This window comes from Phocoena sinus, chromosome 4 (genome assembly GCF_008692025.1).
Source record: "Phocoena sinus isolate mPhoSin1 chromosome 4, mPhoSin1.pri, whole genome shotgun sequence".
Lineage (NCBI taxonomy): Eukaryota > Metazoa > Chordata > Mammalia > Artiodactyla > Phocoenidae > Phocoena > Phocoena sinus.
Genome location: NC_045766.1, coordinates 137909944 through 137930824, shown reverse-complemented (window position 1 = coordinate 137930824; position 20881 = coordinate 137909944). Strand labels below are relative to the sequence as shown.

The 20881-nt window shown below is 46.9% G+C and overlaps 1 protein-coding gene across 2 annotated transcripts in view; it reads left to right on the top strand.

The window, feature by feature from the left end:
* VPS26C (VPS26 endosomal protein sorting factor C) overlaps nt 1-19712 on the top strand; it is a 53390-nt gene extending 33678 nt beyond the window's left edge. For both annotated transcript variants that reach the window (XM_032630195.1, XM_032630196.1), the window contains exons 2-8: nt 123-266; nt 1366-1515; nt 6530-6610; nt 8701-8775; nt 10512-10662; nt 10945-11097; nt 14339-19712. In XM_032630195.1, coding sequence (XP_032486086.1) covers nt 123-266; nt 1366-1515; nt 6530-6610; nt 8701-8775; nt 10512-10662; nt 10945-11097; nt 14339-14421 — 837 coding nt within the window. In that variant the 3' untranslated portion in view covers nt 14422-19712. The remainder of the gene's footprint in view (nt 1-122; nt 267-1365; nt 1516-6529; nt 6611-8700; nt 8776-10511; nt 10663-10944; nt 11098-14338) is intronic.
* Nucleotides 19713-20881: the final 1169 nt, after the last annotated feature.

The window sequence follows — 20881 nt, the reverse complement described above, 5'->3', positions numbered from 1 at the left end:
AGCACTCAATGAGTGTCTGCATCTTTGAACAAATTGATGGTTACGGAGGCTGACTTTGCTAGTAAACCAGGTGGATGAAGGAGCCGTGCTAATGTGTTGGGTGGCTGTCTCCCCTCCCCCAGGAAATGCTCTCCGGGGTGGTGGTCGTATCTGGGAAGGATTCGGTCCAGCACCAGGGAGTCTCCTTGACAGTGGAAGGAACCGTGAACCTCCAACTCAGTGCCAAGAGTGTGGGTGTGTTCGAAGCATTCTATAATTCTGTTAAGGTAAGAATGCTAGCGTTGCACGTTTTTAGTTCATTTTTCAAACGTCTGTGGTGGTTTTTACTTGCTGTCTGGCTTGTTATTTGTCGCTATTTTGCAAGGAATGGTGGTAGTCATGCTTTTACTATTTACTAATCAAACTGAAAAAACATTCAGATGTTTTGATTTTGAATATATTCTGTTATTGAAAGTCTGCTTGTTTTTATTCCCATTAGATAGGATTGGGGGGGACTAATTTCAGCCATTAAGGAGACGAGAGCTCTCTGAGAAGCTGTGCCTGGGCCTTCTGGCACTTACCTTCCTGAAACAAAACTGTTCTTTTAACTGTTATTTTAATCCAGCTGCTGTTGGATATGGCATGCAGGTAAGATGCGGGTAGAGCCATTCTTTTCTGTCACTTAAAGTTCTGTGTTCTAGAAAGTGAAGTCTTTTTTCTATACTTATAGTTTCCTTTTCCTGAAGGACATATTATTAACTCTTTAAGTTTTGAAGGGGAAAGAGTTGAGAGGAAAGAAAGGTTCATTAAGAGTATTCAGATTCAGGACCTTCTCAGGTTTTTCCACAGTTTTCTTATTTTCTTCCATCAACACTTAGAGACTCACTTCAGAAGCTGTGGATTTTCTCAGAGTGATTGTAAATCAATGACTTAGAGTACCTTAACTAAGTAAGGTGTAACACCTGCCTTTTAGGCAGGTTCCAAGTGTGAGTACTGTTTCCCTCCAAGGGCCCAGCCGAGGAGGCCTGCACGGGTGCCCTGGGCTGCGAGAGGGCCCCGCACCTTGCCAAGTGCCGGGCATGTCTGCTTCACTCTGAAGGTGGAGGTGCCCGCCGGAAGGGTCGTTAGGACAGTCAACTGAGATACTTCGGGTTAAGGGAGGGAAGTATATCAGTTCACTTCCTACTGTGCACCAAACGCCTAAGCATCCAGTCCTGCAAATGAACCAGAGACCTTGGGCCAACTCACCGCTGACAGGGCACCAGGATGGTAGCGGCTGAGGGCTGGGGTGTGGTGTCTCAGGAGATTATTTAATAGACGCAGTAACGTGAAAGAAAGTGCATCAAGAAGTGCTTGTTGATGGACTGACTTGGGTTTTCTTTACAGCCCATCCAGATTATCAACAGCACCATCGAAATGGTGAAACCAGGTAAATTTCCCAGCGGCAGAACAGAAATTCCTTTCGAATTTCCTCTGCACGTGAAGGGTAACAGAGTCCTGTATGAGACTTACCACGGCGTGTTTGTCAACATCCAGGTGAGCGTTTCCTTATCCCGTGAAGCTGACTTCACAACTTTTCTTCTGCAAAACAGCTTGGTCTTTCTTTCACTGAAAGTTCATAGGTGGACCCAAGAATTTAATACTCTATTTACTGCTGAGCCCTCCCATGTATATTCTGTGTTGATTTCTCATTTGGCCCTGCAGAACATATTTTATGTATGACCATTATCTTTGATGGGGATCTAGGAGGACCCAAGCTGTAGCTTCTTTCCAAAATTCCGTTGTTTCTTTGAGGCTCTGTTCAGGCCACGCTGACACTGTAAGGGTTGCTTTTATTGTTGGTAGTAGACGTGCCCTCACTTCTCTCTGGCACCCGCACTAACTTTTCTATTTTATATGTATAAATATCTCTTTGTTTCATACCCAAAGGCTCCTGCTCTGACATAGGCTTGTATTCTTTACTGAACAAACCTTGTAAATGAGGGGGAAGTGGATTTATGACTTCCCGTCTACCTCCGCTGGTTCAGGGTTCTTTCACAGTCCCTATTGTTGTCTCAGGGGCAGTTTGGAGTCATGACTCAGAGCGAGTCATGATTCAGCGGAAAGAAAGGTACTTTTGTGTTATCAGCCTTGCAGCGGTTCCCTGCTGGATGAGACAAAAGTATTTTGTCTTACGTATGTGCAAGAGGGCTGGCAGTTAGGAAATTTTTTGATTTATTAATTTTTAGCTGATAATTTGGTCTTGGTAGAGACCATTCCCCTGCTTAAAATGTAGCACTTTTAAAATAGAAATCCTCCAAACACTTGTGAGAGTTTAACCAAAGGTTTGTCTGTATATGAGTTTTATGTATGGCCTAAGAGATCGGTCAAGAAGAAACTCATGTAGTATGATGTACTCTATCGCAATAAATACCTTTCTGTAAAGAAAAACTTTTCTAGTCCTTTGTTATCGGTGCACCTGTTTCAGGCAATAAATATACTGAAGGCTTTGGGCAGCTCATAAGAAGTGACAGTAAAGTGTCTAGCTTCAAAGGAGACCCCTTGCATAGACATACAGATCGCTGCTGTAGAGACCCGCATCCTCTGACCAGCTTTCTAGGCTGGGAATACTTTCACCATGAAAGAAAGTATTGCCTTTTTAATTTTTAGCGAGACTGAAAATATCTCAAACGTCGCATTTTCAAAATTATTTGTATTCTCTTGCCGGAGTCAGCATCACCCTGCTTCACCCGCACAGTCGTTCTTTGATGCTGCTCACTTAGCAACAGAAGCGTATATTCGTTAGAAACGGAAGAGAATAACGTCAGGCTTTCTGTGGTCATACTTCTTACTTGTCACTTTCTTTTCCTGTGTTGATCACTCTTGTTAAAAGATTAATTTGTTTAAAATAAAATTGGAAATCTCACCCTTTTCCAAATATTGACAAGAAACCAGACAGATATACATACAAAACTTGGGTTCCTGTGTAGCTGTGGGTAAGTTGGAAACTAGTTAAAATGCAGAAGAGTCAACATGTGGTTAATTCTTTAGTAAGGTAAATAATCACCCCGACCCCCTTTATTTTGGTCATCAGATTTTACCGCTTTGAGGGTTAACCTCAGAAGGCTACAACTTGGAATTCTGCACCTCCCCAGATATCTCATAAATTTCTGAAAACGTATAGAGATGTCTTCTCAACCTCAAATTTATAAGAGCTTGTCACCTTACACTTATCACTAGATTCAACATTTATTAGAATTTTGCCACCTTTGTTTCATCTGTATTTATTTTTTTTCTGAATCATTTCAAAGTTAGTTACAGAATCTTGACAGTTCGTTTCAAAATACTTCAATATCTATCACCAAAATATAGGGACATTCTTCCACATAATCCCAGTTAACTATTTTCACAGCTATCAGAATGAATAAAAATTCCCCAATATCATCAAATTCTCGGCTCTTATTCAATTGTCATTGCTTCTTTTGAGAAATATACTTCTTGAGAGAAACTAGGATTATAGCTTCTTGATCTCTTTTTCATTCATCGGTTCACTCATTCACTCAGTCTCTAGATGGGGCTTTTTCTACCCTCCTTGTTGGACAGTGGCGTAGGTGCCCTGCAGAGAGGTGCCACACCGGGTGTCACCTTCTCAGTGCCATCGCTTATCGAGCTTCCCGTGAAGAGTCCCGGGTGTGTGACTTGGGATAGAAAGTGTTGTTGTTGAGCCCTAATAACATCTTTCTCAGATTATACGGGTGCAAAGACATGTTGCGTTTATCCTCTGAACTGTGTTGTAGTAACATAATGTAAAAACAGGAAAAATCATAAGACAGAATAAAGGATTTAAAATGTAGCCGGTATTAAATTGTCAGCTTGCAGGGGCTGGACTCCTGGGACTTCTTAGAGGGCTTGATCCTATTTGCTCTGATTCTTCTTCTCAGCCATCCTGCATCCATTTCTCATCCTTGTTAGTAGATAGAGCATACAGGAAGCTGGCAGTCTTTCTAGTCGTCCCCTGTGCAGCCACTTTTTCCTTTAAAAGTTGTTTAAATCACGGGGAAGTTTTATTATGGTTGTTTTACTCTTGTGGCCATACTAGCAAGGTTTTATACTATAAAACACAAAATACAGCAGTACCAACATGTCTGCTGAAATTGTGTGTTCAGAATCAAATGGTAGAGATGGTAGTCCTCCTGTTGACAGACTCCTTTCTAGGAGTCTGCTTTAAATCTGTTGACACGCGTTTTCTTTCCTCGTTCCTGTCCTGTGTTTACTGACAGTCGAGAAAATCAAATCTTGAGAGTTCCCGGGCGGTCCAGTGGTTAAGACTCCACACTTCCACTGCAGGGGGCACGGGTTCCATCCCTGGTCCGGGAACTAAGATCCCACAAGCTGTGCTGTGTGGCCAAAAAAAAAAAAGAAAAAAAATTTAAGAACTTAACACAATTCCTAAAACATAATCTCAGTGTTTTTCCTCTTTTCTCCATCTTTCTCCCCTTCCCCCCACTTACCACCAGCTGCCTTATATTACTAATTATTGCTTTCACACTTAAAAACCTTCAGTGACCAAAAGTTGGTGCCCGTTACTCACACTCTCTCATCTGCAAGTTATAGAAATCCAGCTCAAACTGGCTTAGCCAAAAAAGGGATATTGGATCATGGAACTCTCAATTCCAGGGGACCGTCTAGGCCAGGGCGGGCACCGGTCAGCCCCCAGCTCGGTGTTCTCGGAGGTGAAGCTGGTTGTTGGCCGGCGGCCACAGGCTTACAATCTCCTGGCCTGGCAGCCCCAGCAGAAGGGACTGTTTCCCGTGGCCCAGCAACAGTCCTGCCTTTCTGGTCACTTCCACACCCCTGTGGGATGGGGGGAAATCAGCCCCGCCCAAAGCCCTGAGACTGAAAATGAGGAAGGGACGTTCCCATCGGGAAAACCATCAAGGAGACCAGGCAAAGCCCGAATAAAACGCTGCCTCTTCTAGGCGGCGTGTGGGCCGTACAGGAGAGAGACAATGGACGTGCATACGTGCATGTATATATTGTACGTTATACACACAAACATAGCGTATACATATATGGTACAGCCCTCGCTGAGCTTGTCTGGTTGGGGAGACCAGATTGAAATCTCGATGGAGAACATCTATATCTCTGTATATATATATGAAGGCCCTTGCAGACAAAGGTTGATTCTTTTTTTCTTTGTTTTAATCTCCCAGGAGTACCTTAAGTACATAGCAGCTTCTTGTTTAACGTGGACAGATTGGTCATAATAGTTGTAGCTTCTTGACTCAACTGTGCATATAGTTCCAGTTCTACAAATTATTTTAATGTTTTTCTCGGATGATTAAAACAACAGCTCACTTTATCCAACATACGTTCTGTGATTTTTTGTTTAAGATTAACATTAAGACGGTGATCGTGCTGTAGAGTTTTGTTACCACACAGTCTGTCGTGGACAGGGATGTGAAGGGACAGTCCCGGGTGAAGCCACGCTTTCGGCTCAGGGCCCATTGCAGCAGGTGCACCGGCAGTGGCTAGTTCAGAAGGACAGCACAGGGACAGCAGAGGAGTTGAATACGGCCAAGTTCAAAGCAAGCGTGATGCTCCATCCCTTTCCTGTCCACGTTCTTTTGCTCGCAGGATACGTCTTTGCTGGCCAATGGGGGAGGGCCGAGGGGAAGAACAGGACTGGCCGTTGGGGAAGCTGGCTGACGGATCTGGGGCTTCCTTATATGCTTCTCTTTACGTTTGCATACATTTGAATTTTCTAAAATGACAATTTTGCAAAGACTTTCCCCTCTTTTTTCCTCCTAAGGTTAAGATATGAAGAGCTCATTTTGAGATGCCCTGGAGGCCTGGGCTCCAGGACTCAGCACTGTCACTAGCATCGCTTCCCTTCCCCACGTGGGGCGCAGCTCTGCCCTTGCGCCGGCACCCAGCGCGGTGCCGCCCATGCAGAGAACGCAGCGAGTGAGAGCAAGTCGGGGGCTGACCCACATCTCCCAGGTTGGCCTGTGAAGTCTAGATGCCATCCAGGGGTTTGCAGTCCTGCTGCCTGTGTTTTCTCGTCCTTACTACAAAACAGCAGCCGTTTTACCCAGAGCTGCTGTGTGCCAGGCCTTGGCTTATCACACATTACCTCGCTGGGTCCTCACTAAGGTAGTGTTAGCGAGCAGGAAGCCGAAGCTCAGAGAAGCTGTGCTCCTTGTCTGGGCTCGCCTGGTAAGGCAGAGGACCGGGTGTGAGCGAGCTGCTGCTCCAGGCCTGCCCTTCGTGCTCTGCCTCTCTGGTCTGTCCTGTGTTACAGGGGAGGCTCTGCACCTGTATTCCAGGGGGTCCAGCTACAGAATGGCCGTGGGAATGGGCTGAGGAATAACCTTAAAGTGTTTTTTTAATAGCACTGTTTTTGTTCTGAGCATTAACTCCCCCCCATTATGTATATTAATTTCATTTAACACATTAGTTGGACAAAGTTTCCCTCCAACTTGCCTCTTCGTAAGAAATTCCAGGATGAAATTCCAGGATGAAAGCAAACCATCTGAAAGGATGTATTTTCCTCTGCCTTTCCCTCCAGTATACCCTGCGCTGTGACATGAGGCGGTCCCTGCTGGCCAAGGACTTGACCAAGACCTGTGAATTCATCGTCCACTCTGCTGTAAGCTGCACTCGGGGGCTCTGGGCTCAGTCATAGGAATCCTCTGTGGGGTCTGGGACTGGACCCCACTTACAAGCAATAAGTTAGCCTGGTAGTGTTCCGTGGATGCTGGGGAGAGACTCTGGACTCCTGGGTTAGAGACAGGGGACTGGATTTCTCCCGGCATGGCTGGTGTCAGCATGTGTGTCATTCCCCTGGGCCAGAGCCCTGTGGGGTGACGCCACGGCCCAAAGGGGCGCTGCACCTGAGGGGTTTGTGCCTCAGCTGCGGAGCCCCAAGCTGGGGAATCCGCCTTTGTTACAGCAGGCAGTGAGCAAGCCTGCTCTTTGTCCTGGAGGGAGACTCACCTCGTCCCTCAAGGCAGCTTCAGTGAACAGCTGGGGGAAATGGCCCAGACAGGGAGAGAAGGCCAGGGCCTTGCATTCTCGGCCTGTACAGCAAGAACATGCAGGGCTGCTCGGGCCGGGGTGGGGAGCCTCGCCTGACACCTTCTGCTAGTACTTTGTAGTGACAGAGTGTCCTTAAAAACTTCTCTCACGTGCCAGGGCTGCAGGTGACACGTGGTGGTGAGTAGTTGTGCCCACAGCCCTGGATTCCCCTGTATCTCAGCCTCTCCAGGTCCTTTGGGGCAGGGCCTTTTACACTATGATGAAATGTCCATGGGTATCTTTTAGTGATGATTAAGTGAAAATGTAAGACAGATTTCTTGTGCATAAGATCGGCAAAATCACTGATGCCCTTGCATCATTTTTATGACTTTTTAGGATTTCCAATATTTGTAGTTTCCCTGTTTATAAATTTTTAATAATCATAGTGTTAAGTATTTCTTTCAGTGATACAATATTTTATGTAAAATATGATGAAAATATTTATCCTTTTTGGAAGTTAACTTGATTTAGATGAATAGTCTCCCTTTTTCCATCAAGGGTTTTCAAAGTGAAGCAAAAAAACTCTTTCTCATGTAGATTATCCCCTAAAAAAGTCACCTGCCATTTTACGTGCTAAATAAAAAGCGCCTCCAACTTTGTGAAGAAGAATGAGCCCAAACGCAGCCCCCCGCCCAGAGCTGGGCCCGCAGACCCTGGCCCCCGGCCCACGGGTGGCCGCAGAGCTCGGGCTTCCTCACTGCTCCTGGGGGTCCGCCCGCACTCGGCCTTCAAGAGTCTTCGGGACTGATTTCACTAGAAGCCAAACGATGCTGTGACCTGTAGCACATGAAGTTACATACTCCTCTGTATACTGTGAGGAGGAATACATTATTCCCTAAAGAACACGTTCATGAACCTATTAGTAAAAAGAATATATTCAGGAAGAATGTTTCCTAGAATAAGCTTTTGGTGAGTGAGTGAACTTGGCAAATCGGTCGGTACCCTTTCTCCTCCACGGCTCCCCGGCCATCTGGGCGTCAGTGGCCTTTGGGCCCCAGCCCATGAGTAAATGACACTGGGCAGGCCCCGTGAAGCTTGGCTGTACTGATGGATTCTGCACGTATGTAATGTGGAGACTATCCTTGTTAACTAATTACGGCAACATATAATTAATTATGCTAACATATAACTACGTTATAGGTGTGATTCTTCCTGGTAGACAGTTGTACAGCTGAGTGGCTAACTGCACCGGCCTTGGAGCCAGGCTGCCTGGGTTTGGACCTCAGCTCTGCCCCATGCTTGAGCCACCGTTTGAGCCCTCTGTGCCTCACTGTCATCTGTGAAGTGGGACCAGGGCTGGTAACAGCTCTGCACAGGGTCGTGGTGCCGATTCAGTGGCTTTTATTCTCAGAAAGAGGTTCAGAATAAATGTCTCCCAACAATACTGCTCTGTTTTTAAATTCTGGACCTGAAAGGGACCTTAGAGACTAAGAAGCCTGCCCTCATCTTACAGATGAGGAAACTGAGTCATGGGGATGAGGACCTTGGACAGCACACAGCCTTCCTTGTTTCTTGGCTGAACTGTGTTTAGAATCCAAGCGTCCTGCCTCTTAGTGCCAAGGTCTTCCTGGTTCACGATGCTACCTTGTGTTTCCTTAAATGGGGAAAGGCAAGTCTGACCTGTGGACTCTCTGCTGAGTTTGGTTTCTCCTCCTCTTGTAGCCTCAGAAGCGGAAACTGACTCCGAGTCCCGTGGCCTTCACTGTCACGCCTGAAACCTTACAGAATGTCAAAGAGGTAACGTGTTCCTTACACGCCAGTGCCAGGGAGGCTTTCTTAGTAACCGGATCCCACTGACAGACTGTTGCCCTCCTGTTCTTTACTTGGGTATCAAGTCATCAGTAAGAGGAAATTTTTGTCTCTACCCGAAATAGTCTGTATTTTCAATTTTACTTTCTTTTTAAATTCGGTAACTACTTAGCAGAAGGATGGTTTTTAAAAGAGAGGGTATATGTTTATACTTTTTTACTGTCTTCTCCCAGTTTTATTGCACTGTGGCCAGAGACCCCCTCCCCTGAGCCCCGGGGCTGCCACTGCCTGTCAGGGGGGCCGCATACCCTGGTTTTTCAGCTGGGCCCTTGGTCACTTGTCTTTTGTGGACGTGGCTTTTCCTCCCTACCCTAACCCTGCATTCTGCTCCCTGGACCCTCCTGACTGGGGTCGGGTCAAAGGCCAGTTTGGGAGGATTACTGGCTTCATCTTGCGAGAGGCACAGCTGAGGTGGGGGTGTGTCATGGGGAGCCTTTCAGAAATCCATTGAACATCTCTCCCTTCTCTGGTTTCTGGAGCAGTGACCCCAGTAGGCCAGTCAGATTTTCTTCTCAGGAATTTGAACCTTGATTGGAAACATGCAGTTGCCTAAGAGAATTTTAATGGGAACTGCTACTGCTTTTCCTTTTTCTAAACAAATAGCCTCTTTCAGTTTTTTTTAGAATTCTGTCTTGAATTAAGACTTTTTTTAGAGTTCTTTGCCTTTGGGGGCTACCAGGTACAGAGTGCCCTTGCTCTTGACCTCCAGTACAGGCACCAGCCACGCATGACCCACTGACCCTTGAGGTGGGGCTGGTCAGATCGAGATGAGATTCAGGGTGAGATACTGACTGGGTTTCAAAGACTCGGTATGAAAAAGAGAATGTAAAACATCATTCATAACTGTAAAATACTGATGATGTGTGGAATTGATAATATTTTGGATATATTGATTAATTTTACTTGTTTCCATCTCCTTTTTTAATGTGGCTACTAGAAAATTTTAAATTACACAGTTGCTTCACATTTGTGGTTTCCATTATGTTTCTGTTGGACAGTGGTGTTCTAAACTCTGAATTACCTGCAGTAACTGGGACACAGCCATAGGAAAGACTACTAGGATAGATGTCTCTAACTCTTTAGTTCTGTTTTTCCCGTGGCATCGTTACTCACCCATGACCATTTTCCTCTGTCTGAAGAGAAAAGGTCCATAGGTTTTTTAGTCAAGCATTGAAGAAAATTGTTCTCTTTAAATTTCCTTGAAATAAGGTTAATGTCTTGGCTTTTCAAAATTGCATAATTGGGAACATTTAAAAATTGATTATCTTTTTAAAACCTCTTTTTTTCCTTTTGGTGACTGGTTGTCCTTAAACACTGTCAGCAACTTCTTTAGACATTTTTATGTCGTGTCCTTGGTGAGAAGGAGTGTTTCACACCTGATCTAGGCAATCAGGATGCTTCTGTGAGAGAGCTAGTCATTCTGTGCCAGCAACATCAGGTGCCTTACGTCTGTAGATAGCTGTTGAATAATTCAGTCTGTTACTTAAGTTGACAGAAAATGTAAGTACTGTTGTACCTTTCTTCCCATTTTGTAAACCAGGGTCCCAGTGGATTTTATAAAAATTATCTGACCCTGTTTTCAGTTTTTATTTGTACCAAAGTGACTTGAGTACCTTCTCCTGGCACCGCCCACTCCTGATGTGTCTGTTTTTATCTTGTTTTAGAGAGCCTTGCTCCCCAAATTTCTCATCAGAGGACATCTCAACTCGACCAACTGTGTTATCACACAGCCACTAACGGGAGAGCTGGTGGTGGAGAGCTCGGAGGCCGCCATCAAAAGCATCGAGCTGCAGCTGGTGCGCGTGGAGACCTGCGGTAAGGTCCCCCCTCCGTCCCCGTCTCCCGTTCTTCCCCTCCATCCTCCCTGCCCCCGCTGCCGCCAGCCCTTAGCCACGAGCTCACCTCTCGATTCCAAGAAACGTATGTTTGAGGAGCGTGGGATGTGGAGGGAGGGAGGACTCCAGAATCCTGCAGAGACGGGGGGAGAGCAGGTGAGTGGGCTGATGCAGGCTCTCCTAGACTCACGCAGGGCCTGTGGCTCAGCCTGTTTGGACGTTTGCTGTGTTCTGACCGCGTGATGCTTTCTCCCTGCTCCAGGCTGTGCAGAAGGGTACGCCCGCGATGCCACAGAGATTCAGAACATTCAGATCGCCGACGGGGACGTGTGTCGGGGCCTCTCTGTCCCCATATACATGGTCTTCCCCCGGCTCTTCACCTGCCCGACACTGGAGACCACCAACTTCAAAGTGGGTACGTGTGCTGCCCTTGGGGTGCCCCCAGGAGGGGTGCAGCCACCGGAGGGACAGGCCTGCTGGTCTGCTGGGGTCAGATGCAGCCCAGAGCACCCAGTCCTTCGGTCACTCAACAAAAACGCAGGCAGAGCAGCTGTGTGGCGCTGAGGGTTCCCGGTGAGCAGTCCCGGCTCCGAGGAACTTGTGTCGCCCCCCCCCCCCCCCCCCCACCAGGGAGACAGCGTGGGCTGGGTAGGTGACCACGAGCTCTGTGAAGGACACTAACTCAGCCAGGGACCAGCCGGCCGGGTGCATGAGGAAGTCAGGTCAGCTCCCTGATGGGCTGGCATTTGACGGAGACGCGAGACCTGAGACAGCCCAGTGTGAACGGTAATCTTCCCGAGGGCTTTAGCTCCAGCAGCTGAGGGTGTGTTGGTCATTTTCCATGAATGCGTCCATGAATGCGTGGGTAGATATTTTGACCACAAGATCTGAATCACGTGACAGATGCAGGTTTCTATCCTGCTTTTCCTCCCTTCACTTTATATTATGAACCTTTCCGTGGTTTTAAGTGTTCTTATAAAGTATTTTGATGGTGCATTCATCCTAATAAAATGTTCATGCTTACGAAGTTCAGTGGCGAGCTTACTCCCCACCACAGAGATACAGCAGGACGGACCCTCGGGCCTCTGCCCTGGCTGACACAACCTTCTGCAGACTGACCAAAAGACCACAGAAGTGTCCCCGGGCTGTGTCATGCGCAGGCTCACTGGTGAATAGCTAGAATAAGGGGCTTTTGGTAAATGATTGTTTTTATACCCATTTCATTGAGAAATGGAAGCACAGTCCCTAAGCCCAATGTGTTTTCTTAATGTCATATTCCCCCTAAATCTTCTAACATACATTATTACTAGTCCAGAGACAATCTTTTTTTTTTAATTAGACTGTGATTTTACTTTAAATAATTACAAATAATGTAATTTAAAATTGAAGAAAGCAGAGGGAACTCCCTGCCGGTCCAGTGGTTAGGACTTGGCGCTTTCACTGCCGTGGCCCAGATTCAGTGTCTGGTCTGGGGACTAAGATTCCGCGAACTGCATGGTACAGCCAAAAAAAAAAAAAAGGAAGGAAGTAGAATTTCATCACCGAAGTTGAGTGTATGCTCTTTGTTTTAAGAGAGGGAAAGGTGGTCACACCTGGCATCACGGGGTGCTTCTCGGACCTTGCTGTGCCCTTGTGTGAGCGTGAGCCCCGTCAGCCCGGCAGGCTAGAAGCACAGTCTAATACGGTGGGGCCCTCGAGTGCTTTATCTGAAACGTTATATTGTAGCAAGAACATAATGGGGTCAGGACACCCTTGTCAATAGAAATGAGGGCGACAGACCCAGCTGTTCACCGAATACAGAGCACAGTCAGCTGGAAGATGACATAGGGTCAGACTTGACCCAAGCTGACAAGGTACCATGTTTTTTCTCAAAAACTGTGTATGGTTATTGAGTAGGTGGTATATGCCCACTGTACACAATCCAGAGGCCCCAGGGCCTCGAGTGCAGAGTCAGTGCCTGCAGCCACCAGGAGCCTCCCAGCCACAGCCTCGTGCCAGCCCCGCGCGTCCCACCGGGGTGCTCCCTGCCACGCTGCACACCGTGTTCTGAAACGGGTGTTTATTCGGGAGCACACACTGCAGTGCTGCGTGAGCCGTGGTTGGTTGAATCTGCAGATGCAGAACAGCTGTGGAGGAACTGCTGAATAAGGGGCGGCCCATAAACTCTATGCGGACTGTCAGCCGTGTGCAGGGTCGGCGTTGTTCAAAGGTCGACTGTACTTTGATTTGAAGTTGAGGAGGAGCTTGTCTGTTGATTTCTCAACTTGTTTTTCCTACATAAACTTCAAAAAAGGTCCAAAAATTATTTTTTTCTGCTATACTATGCATTAGGCACCTCTATTTTCTGTGTGTTATGTTTGTCAGACTTACTAAGTGTCCATATAAGATTTAATGAGGTGCCTGTGATTCTTCCATAGAAATAACGCCCTCAGTCCATCAGCCAAGACATCACTGATGCTTTTGTCCTCGTGGCTCCTGTTTCGTCTATTTGGGGGCTTGTGCAGTGGCCGCCCTGTCAGCTGGGGGGGTCCCCCAGGGAGGAGGTGGCCCACGGTCATTGAGCGCCACAGCCTCTCATAGCCCCTGGGTTGCTGTCGCGTGGCTGGTGAGGTCGGGCTCTGGGTCTCAGGTGCGGGTGGGGTGAGCCCCGCGTCCTGCGTTAGGCGCACATCTGGGTGTACCCCTTCGCCTTGACCGCAGGGGGCTTCGTGTGCACGGCCAGGCCCGTGGCGTCCTCCAGCCCAGCTTACGGTGCCCCCCACCAGGGAGTACCGCGAGGTGGTTAGAGGACCTGGGGAGGGATGGGGATGGTGCTGGGCAGGGCCAGGGGCTGTGGCAGTGCATGACCACCGTCAAGGAACGGAAAGGAAAGGAACAGGGTGCGCACTGCTGGTGCACAACTCCCGTCCCGGCTGATGCTTGGCGAAGGTGAAGCCACGCACAGGGACGTTGTCCTGGAGCCGCAGGGGGGGTCCTGGACGCACTACCCCAACCCCTTCCCCAGCTGAGCCCTGCGCTGCAGTGCTGCCCGCCTCGCTCTTCATGCTGGGGAGGGACCCGGGCTGGACTCTCTTCGGGGACTCCCTCGTCATGCACGCCCCTCTTTCTGTCAGTAAGCTTACCCTTAGTGGCTGGAGAGCTGGGGAGAAGACTCCTGTTTGCTGAAAGGTAAAAGAGGGATGTTTGAACAGGTGTTGTAGGGAAACCAACCAGTATCCAAAGGAGCTACAGTTAGACTGCTTGCTGTTTCTGAACGTTGTTTCTTGCCTGGGCTGGGAGACGTGTCCCCAGACAGCGGTGGGCCGGTTTGGAGTCCACTCTCCCATTAAGAACTGTAGGAAATGTAAAAATAAAGCCAAAGAGTACACGTGAATTGACAGAAGATTCTCTGTAGTAAAGACGAAGGACAAGGAGAGTGTTTGGGGAAGCTGAGGCCTTACAGCATGTTCCAAGGTGAGAAGACCAGCTTACTTAGGCAGTCCCGCCAGTGTAGCATCCACACTGATTCTCCTGGACGCTTGGGATGACGTACGTGCAAACCCGCGCAGCGGCCGGAGCTCCCTCTGTCGAGAGCTCGCTGCGCCCGTGGCGGGGCTGGTGCTTGGTTCCCGCTGCTCCGGGCCGGTGGGCATAAAGCCTGTCCTTTCTCTTCGCAGAGTTCGAGGTGAACGTCGTCGTGCTGCTTCACCCCGAGCACCTCATCACAGAGAACTTCCCACTGAAGCTCTGCAGGGTGTAGGCGAGAACAGGGGGAGATGCAGCCGTGCCGACCTACGGGAGCCGAAGCCAGCAGCACCGAGCTCGCTCTCTTGATGGTTCTGTATCAGAAATGAGTCTGACCCTTCTTCCTTATTCCCTCGAGGCCCCTCTAGTCAGAGCTTCCCTTTGAAATTCATCAGGATTTCTTCATGGCGTTGGCAAGATCGTTTCCCAGAGAGTAAATTTCCTGTGACTCCTGACCAACCTGCACCTTCTTAGGTTCAGAGCACAGTTGTAACGGAGTCTGAGCTTTGCTGGAAAGTGAAGTCAGGGACAAAGGAAACCTCCCGTCTGGCCGACGGTTGTGGCCAGGGCTCCCGACAGCTCCCCGACCCCGCAGGGTGGCGACAGGCGTGCTGGTTGCTCATGACGTTGGCGGACGCCCACCAAGGAGGGTGCTGTGGCGCCCGCTGCAGATGTGCAGCGTGTTTCCCACTCTCTTGTCTTTTATAACATTTGTCATGATAACTTCAGAACTTTTGGGGACCTGGGGAAAGTATGCTTTGCCCTCCCAGGAGTGAGGGGATCTGGTGACCACGGCTGGTGCTGGAGTATTTCTGAGTCTCAGGACCTGGTGTGAAGTTGCCTACTGCCGTCTTCCCAGAGTCCGTTTAAGTGCTAGGTTCTGTCGGGGATAAAAACACGTGTCCGCGCCCGTCGTTGTTGGCTGGGTTCTGAGTGGCAGGGGACCCGGGCCCAGGCCAGCAGTGAAGACCCCTCTGTGCTGGGTGGGACCTGGACCTGATGAACTTGGCCCACCTCCATCCCACCTGAGGGACCTGCGTTGGCGGGGTCGGGGGAGGTAGTTTGGCCTGAAGCCATTTTCTCCCTCGCGTCCTGTTGGGATTTGCAGTGTACGGTGGGTCTGTTACAACACATTTCTTCCTTCACATCCTGCTGTTTCTCTGGGTCCACAGTTAGCCTCAGAAGTAAGCCGTGCACTGTGCACACTGCCTGACCTTCCTCTCCTGAGGGAATAATCATCACCTGAAGAGCTGCCAGCAGCCCGGCCGCCTTTATCGTTTTATTCAACCTCGAGGGGCCCGAGTGAGGGCCATTTCCTTGCGCTTCTTGGACAGGCACCTCCACCATAAGTTATTAAGGAAAACTCGGACATTTGGGTATCTTGGGCAGCAGCAGTCCCACTACTGCCCTGGCTGGAGCTGGGGGTGTCCATTGTCAGGTTCTTCTATTACAGCAGGAAGAAGGGGAGGTGAAGGAAAGAGGCCATGAACCTAAAACAGTACATTTTTTTGGGAAATGCCCGGTTAGGCAGGAGCACCTTCTGGCTCTTGGAGCTCCAGCAGAAATGGGGCCTTGCTCTGGTTCTCGGCTGCATCCTGAGTTCCGCAGGAAAGGTGGAGACGTCAATCAGAAATAAAACGTTTAAAAAAGAAGCCAAAATATTGTGCCTGTCTTCACCCAGAGCTCATGTCCCGAGCCTACCTGCTCCGGTAGCTGGGGGGAGGTGGGTCCCTGGTGTCATTTCTGCCTTCTTGAGGCTCATAATTCTGGAGCCTGAGTCTGAATAACCTTTAAGACCTTTGGGGTAAGATTACCCCCCACATACTGGCGGCACTTTGGGCTATGGCAGATCACCAGTGCTCTCCACAGCCCCTCTCTGATTCCCTTCCGAGTTCAGAAATAGGGTTGCATTTCCATGGAGCCATGCCCACCTGACTGGGGACTGACTTCCAACTCCTTTGCAGCAGGGTGTGGTAATGTGACAGGGAGGATGTGGGCCCCTTCCCGTGGCTGGACGGGAACAGGCCTACTCCCCACCTAGACCATGCTGAGCACAAGGAATGTGTGAGCCGAACAGCTAGCCTCTCACCTGTGTCGCGGTCACCGGAGAGGGAAAGGAATGGGTCATCTTCAGAGCACGGGATTGCCGGGTGTCTGGGCTGCAGCAGCCCTGCCCTGTCCTGCCCTGGAGCTTGTGACGTAGGGTCCAATCCCACCCATGCCTCTCGTACAGCCCGAGGTCCACATGCATGTAGTATGAAGAAATACTCCTTTATCTTCAGGCCCACCCTCTGCTTCAAGATTCTTAAGGGTCCAGAACCTTGCCCGAGCCCAGCTGGTCAAACACCAGGGCGGGTGTAGACCAGCACTCCCCGCAGCTGTTGCTGACCTCATCCAGCCACCCCAGGACCCAGCTGACCCAGCCCTACCCAGTAAAACCTCCCTGACCAGAGTGGAAGGAAAACAGCCTGGTTTTCACTGTCACTAACTGTTCTAGAGATCTAAAAGATTTGGTTATGTTTTCCTGGGAGAAATGTCAATACCAAGATAAATTCTGTGATGACAGCTGTGACGCAGCCCTTTCATCCTGTGTTCTGGGAGGAGAGCTGCTGCGGGCTGGTGAGTATGGTGCTACTCTTGTCTGGTGCTGGTTCCCACACATCCTTGAAACCTGCAGGAACTGCTTTCTCAAGGGAGGCCGCCCTCCCTGAGGGCTGGGCTGCTCCCACTCACGGGCCTCCACGCAGATGGTTTCAGTTGCTGGAGTGTTGATAGATACCGGCCATGTCTGCGCATCTAATGAGAGCAGGAGCTCTGTGAGCATTCATTGTTATTCCGGATCAGACCCTGTGCTGAGTGCCATGCATGTATTATCTTAATTGTGTAGCAACACTATGAGGAGGGAACTCTTATCCCCATTTAAAGTTGAGGGGATTGCGGTTGATGGAAAGACACAAAGACATCATTTGTGCCTGCTTCTTCAGGACTCATCAGATTTGGGGGAGCATCTGCTTGTTGAAGACCAAGGGTTGAGATAACACTAGAATGTTTGGTTGCTTGTCATCTGGATCAGCTGTCCTTTCTCCAGGAGTGGCCTCTGTTTGATTCCCTTGACAAAGTCCAGTAGTGGCAGGAGGCTCTGTGAAGGTCCATGAAGAAGCAGCTCCAGAGAAAAGGATTTCTGAGAGATGGGGTTTGTTCAGCAAGGGCCCCACGACAGGGGATGTGATCACTGCCTCCCATCTCGATCAAGGATTAGAGTTTTAAGACCACAACCTCTGGGTCTTATGTGACAGAAGTGGGAGGAGCTTTTTCTGTCTTCAGATGAGCAGCCACCTGGGGGAGGCTGGGCCAGCAACCCAGACCTACTGCTGCTGGATACACCAAGAAAGGGGTGTGCTCAGACTTAGCTGTGGGAAAGTGGTAGAAAAGAGCAGAAAAATAAAAACCTTAAATACTCATTTTTGCTTTAAAATAGCTTCAACATCAGTATATATTAAGAAAACTCAAATTCAAAACCCAGTACAGTGAAAGAGCAGACAAGTTAAAGAATTGAGTATTTACTTCCTAAAATGTTCACCACCATGTTCCTTTATATTTTACAGAAAATACATACTTTTCAATCCATGGAAAAATTGGAAAAGTCAATGAAAGGAAAAAACTCAGTAAAATGTTAACATGTAGAAATTGCCCAAGCCACATACTCTATCATAATGCAATAAAATTAGAAATTGATACTAAAAGGAAAATCAAATTCAGTATAACCACTTGTATATTTTATAACATTCTTTAAAGAGGAAACTAAAACGTCATTTATAGACCCTTTTAGATTTAATGAAAATGAGTATACTGTTTAGCAAGAGCTTTGCACTATGGCCAGTGCTGCAATCAGAGGAAAATTCATAGCCTTAAATGTTTTTATTATACCAGAGAGAATGAAGACTAATGAGTTAGGCATTCAAATTAAAACTCTAGATAAGCAAATAAATAGGAAATAAACATGATAAAAGCAGGAACCTATTGATATGAAATTTAAAACACTGGAAATTTATAAATTAAGTCCACAAGTTTATACTTTGAAAAGCCTAATTCAACCGGCTGATCTTTAACAGAACAAAATGAAGTGAAGGGAGAAAAATATGTAACACTAGGAACAATTTCATATTAAAAGGAACCTGGTAAGAATTATAATATTACAGTATGTGCATTTCCTGCTAATAAATTTGCAAATGTTGATAAAATGCAGAGTGACTCCAGAAAAGATGGGGTACCAGAATAAAATGATAGCCTATGGAAGAGATTGAAAAAACTGCCAAAGAAGTATCACTGAAAAGGTGCCAGGCCCCAGATGGTTTTATGGCAGGTTTCTATCAAAGCTTTAAAGATTAGATATTTCCTCTGTTATTTAACCTTTTGCAGGATATAGAGAAGGATGAAAAGCCTTCTAATTTATTTTATGAAACCAGCATAGCCCTAATATAAAAATACGACATTATCAGTTAGGATTAGGTTTAGCTGTGAGTAAGGGAGACCCAAAGTGAAGAGTGGCTTAAACAGGACTCGTATAAATGTCCACAGGTAGGTAGTCCAGAGCTGGCATAGCAGCTCAGAGCCAAGATGTTCTTAGAGATCCAGGCTACTTCCAGCTCACTGTGATGCCTTTTCTAGGGTGTGACCCTTGTCTTCATGTTCTAAGATAGTAGCAGCTAGCTCCAGCCATCACATCCGCATTCCAGGCATCAGAATGGGAGAAAGGATGAAGGTGGGGAAAGGTCAAAGGTCAAGTACCAACTCTGTTGAGGATCATCTTGATGGATGCCATAAGGTATATATTATTTTATCTTAACCTTTTATTTTGGAAATTTCAAACGTATAGAAAAGCACAGAGTCATATAGATTATGTCATACCCAAAAGATGTCTTTGTTAACATCTTTATTGAAATATAATTCATGGACCATAAGATTTACCCATGTAAAGTATGCAATTTGATAGTTTTAGTATACTCAGAGATGTGGAACCATCACCAAAATCTAAGTTTAGATTATTTTCTTCACTAAAAGGAAAGCCTGAAGCCATTAGCAGTCAGTCCCTTCCTCTTCAGCCCCAAGCAACCACTAATTTACTTTCTGTCTCCATAGGTTTGTGTATTCTGGGTATTTCATGTGAATGGAATCATATATTGTGTGGTCTTTTGTGACTGGCTTCTCTCACTTAGCATAATGTATTTAAGGTTCATGTGCATTGTAACGTTTGTCACTACCTCATAACTGCTTTATTTGGGGGGGGGAGGGGTAGCATATTTTAAGATTTATTCAGTCCCATAGTTACTTTCCAAAGCTGTCCAAGAAAACTAAAAAGCAGCAGTTGGGAAGGGAAATGATGAGATGTTTGAAGTGTGAGTCAGTCTAATCTCAGTATATCCATCCCAGCTTAGTTCTAACTCATTTGAAGATAACTCTAGTTTTTCCCTGGATTAAAATGGCAATTCACAAAGTTAGAATCAATCAAAAAAAAAAAAAAAAAAAGAATCAATCAAACTGTTTCCCAGTGAATGACACTGAGCTTCACCAAAAAACTACCCTCAAGGAGCAAAAAGGCTACAAAGTAAGGAATCATTAAACTGACATTCCTGAAATGGGGAATTCCTTTTTAGGGTGAGCCATCCATCACTCATTGCATTTGAGGCAGCTACTGACAAATCCTCAACAAACCTAGAAATGAATTACTTAGTTCCCACAACCAAGCAAAGGACAGGTGTACACTTTCTGCCTGTCTGTGCACCACATACAAATGCACTACCACGTGACAATGTGGGGTTTTACAGGTTTTTTCCACAGCAGGACAGTAAGTCTTTCCACAAAGTCTACAGCAGGGCTTTGGTTTTGGTTCTTTCTGGTACCTTAACATTGATACCTGTTGGGACATTCTGAATAAGAGGTTAGTATCAGTGCTTTGCCATGTCACCATGAACCCGGGTTCAGCCATAGTCATTCTGGTTCTGAACTGCCTAGAGCTGTCAGTCCAGGGGTCTCTTAAGAGTCCAGTCTCTTGCCCTCTTGGGCTCTCTGTCTCTCTGAGTCTCTCTCTCCCATCTACTTCTGCCTCTTCTGACGTCTTGGCATGCTGGTTGTCAAGTGCAGCGCCGCCTCTTCGTCTTCTCCTATCAGCCGCCTCGCGCTCCTTCTGTCTTGGCCTTTCTTTCCCTCCCCCTCCCTCATAAGTATTTTGGTTTTGTTTTTTTTTACATTTTTAGATGTATTTTTTAAATTAATTTATTCTAACAGTCATTAATTCCACAATTATTTATTAAATAGTTTTATATGTGGGGCATTGTACTAAGAACTAGGGCACTGGGATACTTATTTCTTGTGTAACCCTAAGCAAGATAACTGAATTCCATAAGCCACAGTTTTCTCATTTGTAAAATGGGACTAATGATACTTATTCATAAGAACATCATGGGAATTAAATGCAGTAATATATGTATATATGTATATTACTGCATTTTATTTATATAGTATTTGAATATATACATAGGAATACATAAAGTACTTGAATTAAAAAAACTAGAGTCTTAAGTTGTCACTCAATAGCTTATTAGTTTAAAAAAATTTTATTGAAGTATAGTTGATGTACCACATTGTACAAGTTACAGGTGTGTAATATAGTGATTCACAATTTTTAAAGGTTATAT